Raw genomic sequence first — 3,996 nt, 5'->3', positions numbered from 1 at the left:
CCGCGCACTGCTACTGCGGCCACCAGTTTGGCCAGTTTGCCGGACAGCTGGGCGACGGCGCCGCCATGTACCTGGGCGAGGTGTGCACGGCCGCCGGCGAGCGCTGGGAGCTGCAGCTCAAGGGCGCTGGCCCCACGCCCTTCTCCAGGTGGGCCAGCCAGGGTGCGGTCCTCGCCCTTGTCGGAATGGACGGCTGATGTCGGGGGGGGGGGCCCTCTCCGAGAGCATGCGCGCGGGCTGGGCTCTGGCTGGCGCTGGGGCACTAGCCGGTGGTATGCGTCGTCCATCCCCAGCTGTGGCTAGCTGTGTGTCAGCCTGGGAGAGTTTGGCCCAGGGGCCTGGAACATGGTTGTCGGGAAGAAGGGCACAGCTGGTGTGAAAGCAGAGAAGCCCTACGGGGGTGGGGTGCTTTGCCAGGGGGCCAGCGTGCTAGGCCGTGCCTCTCCCCCCTCTGCGCTCCGTGTGTGTGTGTGTGTGTGTGTGTGTGTGTGTGTGTGTGTAGGGGTGACACTGGTGTTTACTGGGATTCCCAGAGTTCGGAGGTTGGGTGAGGGGCCGCCTCTCCCACTGCCCCACAGACAGCATAAACCTAGTGGACATGCTTGGCCTCTGCTGTCTGGGCCTTCACTGAGGCCTCCTGAGCAGCACTTTGGATCCATCCTCTCTGCAGACATTCTCATGGACCAGCTTTTTCCCACCTTAGGGTGAGGGAGCTGTGCTTAGATTCTTGCACAGGGGCACAGGGTAGTCCATGACAGGGCCTGCGCCCAGGGGTCTACAGCCAGGCCTGCACACTCTCCCACTTCCCGAGGTCATGCGGACTTGGCTCTGTTCTGCTCTTTTCCATGAACAGTTCACGTACTTAGTCCATGTTCTCTCGGTGTCTGTTAAATGGCGTGGTACGTGCAAGTTGGCACCAAACACCAAAATAGCAAATCCACGTGTCTGGCTGGCCTGCTCCCTGTGCTGAAATCGCCTTCCAGCAGCTGGTCGAGATCCTTGGGGTAACTGATTCTTTCCTCCAGTCTCCAAACATTCTCAATTCTGTCTCTGAAAAGTTCGCTGACCTCAGCTTGGGACCACCACCCACTACTCACCTCCAGCAGCCTGCACCAGTGGCCACAGACCCCTGAAGTGAATGTAGATGTCAGCCAGGGCCTGCTCCTACTTTGACCTTCTTTAGACTATGTTTTTTTGTGGTTATAATTTTTTTTTAAGAATTATTTATTGAATTCCATTTTTGTTTTGTTTTGTTTTTTAATTTGCACAGAGAGGGAGAGACAGAGAAGAGGAAAGTAAGAAAGCAAGCTGCCAGGTCCAGAACTCAAACCATGGTCAGCCATGTGGGAATCCAGTGCCTTTAACCACCACGCCACCTGCCAGCCTCATTTGTGGTTATAATTTTGTTATTTTTTTACACTTTTAAAATGTACTGACTATACATCTTTTTTTAAGAATTATTTTATTTTATTCATCATCATTATTATTTTTTATTTTGACCAGAGTGAGACAGAGAAAAAGTGAGAAAGCAAGTTATCGGATCTGAGACTTGAACCACTATCAGCCATGTGGGAGTCCAGTGCCTTAACCACCATGCCTTCTGCTGGCCACTCATTTATTTTAATTTGACAGGGGAGGGGAAGTAAGAAAGCAAGGCTCCAGGTTCAGGGCTCAAACTGTGGTCAACCATGTGGGAGAATCCAGCGCCTTAACCACCACGCTGCTGACCCCCCTGACTATTCATCTTTACAATGTACAAGATGGTTTTGCCCAGCATGAATGCAGTACATATCAGTCAAGTTAAAGATATTACCATGTACATTATCATCAACACTTAACTTTTCATCCGTATACCTGTTACTTTTTTTTTTTTTTTGAGAGGTTTTCGTTATAGGGCCCCGTGTGCTCGCCAGACAGAGACATAGAAACAGAAAGCAAGAAATCCCCCCCCCAGGGGGGATGGCCACGCCGCAGTCCCTTCTCCATTCTCCTCCTGGGATCTTGGGCACGCACGCACACGCGCCCGGCGTGAATTTTAAGCCACCGGGTCCGGGTCGCGAACCGCAGTCGACTACGTGGGAGTCCAGCGACATAGCCATTATGCTAACTGCTGGTTCTGTTACTTTTTTTTATATATATAAATTATAACTTAAAAAGACCTTTTTGAGAGTAATTTGTTGGAAGTTATTACATTTGAAGACATAAATTTTTATGTCACTATTTCCAGACCTGAGCTCTGCTAGAGTATTTTTCTCTTTAAAAAGGAGGTGGGAACCAGCAGTTAGCGTAATGGCTATATTGCTGGACTCCCACATAGTCGACCGCGGTTCGCGTCCCGGACCCGGTGGCTTAAAATCACGCCGAGCGCATGTGCGTGCATGCCCAAGATCCCGAGAGGAGAATGGAGGAGAAGGGATTGTGGCGTGACCATCCCCCCTGGGGGGTGATTCCTCGTTTTCTGTCTCTATGTCTCTCTCTGTCTGTCTGGCGAGCGCACACGCCCTAAGGTGAAAAAAAACCTCTCCAAAAAATAAAAATTAAAAAAATAAATATAAAAAATAAAAAGGAGGTGGGAGGTGGGACTGGGACCAGGAGATAGCATAGCAGTTACGTCTCTGGACTCCCATATAGTTGACTGTGGTTTGCATCCTGAACCCAGCAGCTTAGAACTAATGCTGGGTGCATCTGCGTGCATGCCCAAAATCCCAAGAGGAGAATGGAGGAGAAGGGATTGTAACACGGCCATTCCTCACTTTCTGGGGACCAGCAGTTGGCGTAATGGCTATGTTGCTGAACTCCCATGTAGTTAACCACGGTTCAAGTCTTGGACCTGTTGGCTTAAACTCATACTGGGCACTTAAAACTCATGCTGGGTGCATCTGTGTGCATGCCCAAGGTCCCGAGAAGAGAATGGAGGAGAAGGGATTGCAGTGTGGCCATCCCCCCCTGGGGGGATGATTTCTTGCTTTCTGTCTCTCTGTCAAGCGCACACACCCTATATAGCAAAAAACCTCTCCAAACAAACAAAGATTTCTCACTTTCTGTTTCTCTGGTGAGCGCATGCATCCTCTAGCAAAAATCTCTCAAAAATAAAGAAAGAAAAGAAAAAGGGGCCCGGGGTCAACAGGTGGCATGGTGGTTAAGGTTCTGGATCCTACTCATCTAACTCCATGGTTTGTGTCCCAGACCCAGAGTGACTTGGAAAATATGCCAGGCACCTATGTATGTGTGCCCAGAACCCCAACAGGAGACTAGAAAGGGACTATGGTGTGGCCATCTGCCCTGGGTGGGGCTCATTTCTCATTTTCCTTCTCTCTGTTTCTCTCCAGCAAACACACATGCCCTATGGCCACCCAATCCCCTTCCCTGCTGTGTATCCTAGAGTCCCTGGCATCCCGGACCCGGTGGCTTAAACTCACGCTGGGCGCATGTGTGTGCATGCCCAAGATCCCAAGAGGGGAATGGAGGAGAAGGGATTGCAGCATGGCCATCCACCCTGGGGGGTGATTTCTCACTTTCTGTCTCTCTGTCTCTCTCTCTCTGTCTGGCAAGCACATGTGCCCTATAACGAAAATCTCTCCAAAATAAAACACACACACACACACAGAAACCCAACAGTATGGCATATAGACCAATGGAAGAGAATAGAGAGCCTAGACATAAACCCTTGCAGAGATGGCCAGATCACTTTGACTGGTGTACTAAGGCCATTCAATGGAGAAAGGGCAGTCTTCAGTAGATGGCACTGGGAAAACCAGATGTCCACACGTAAAAGAACAAAGGTGGACTCTTACCTCAGACCACATGCACAAATTAAAAATGGGTCAAACACTAAATGTAGAAGCTAAAACTAAAACTCGTTTAGATTTGACAGTGATTTCTTGGATATAACACTAAACATACTGGTAACAAAAAAAATGATAAGTTGGACTTAATGGAAAATTTTAAATCTTATGAATTTTTTTTTTTTTTAGAGGTTTTGGCTACAGGGCACGT

The 3,996-nt window shown here is 49.4% G+C and overlaps 1 protein-coding gene across 1 annotated transcript in view; it reads left to right on the top strand.

Annotated features, from left to right (window-relative positions):
- SELENOO (selenoprotein O) overlaps nt 1-3,996 on the top strand; it is a gene marked incomplete at its 5' end in the record, with an annotated part of 18,847 nt that continues 14,851 nt past the window's right edge. Inside the window, 1 exon segment of the mRNA XM_014591240.1 lies at nt 1-148. Within this exon segment, the coding sequence (XP_014446726.1) occupies nt 1-148 (148 nt within the window).

The sequence above is a fragment of the Tupaia chinensis genome, unplaced genomic scaffold (genome assembly GCF_000334495.1).
Source record: "Tupaia chinensis unplaced genomic scaffold, TupChi_1.0 Scaffold000548_1, whole genome shotgun sequence".
NCBI classification, from domain to species: Eukaryota; Metazoa; Chordata; class Mammalia; order Scandentia; family Tupaiidae; genus Tupaia; species Tupaia belangeri.
Note: the sequence above shows the minus strand (reverse complement) of the source record. Positions and strands in the feature narration are given on the sequence as shown.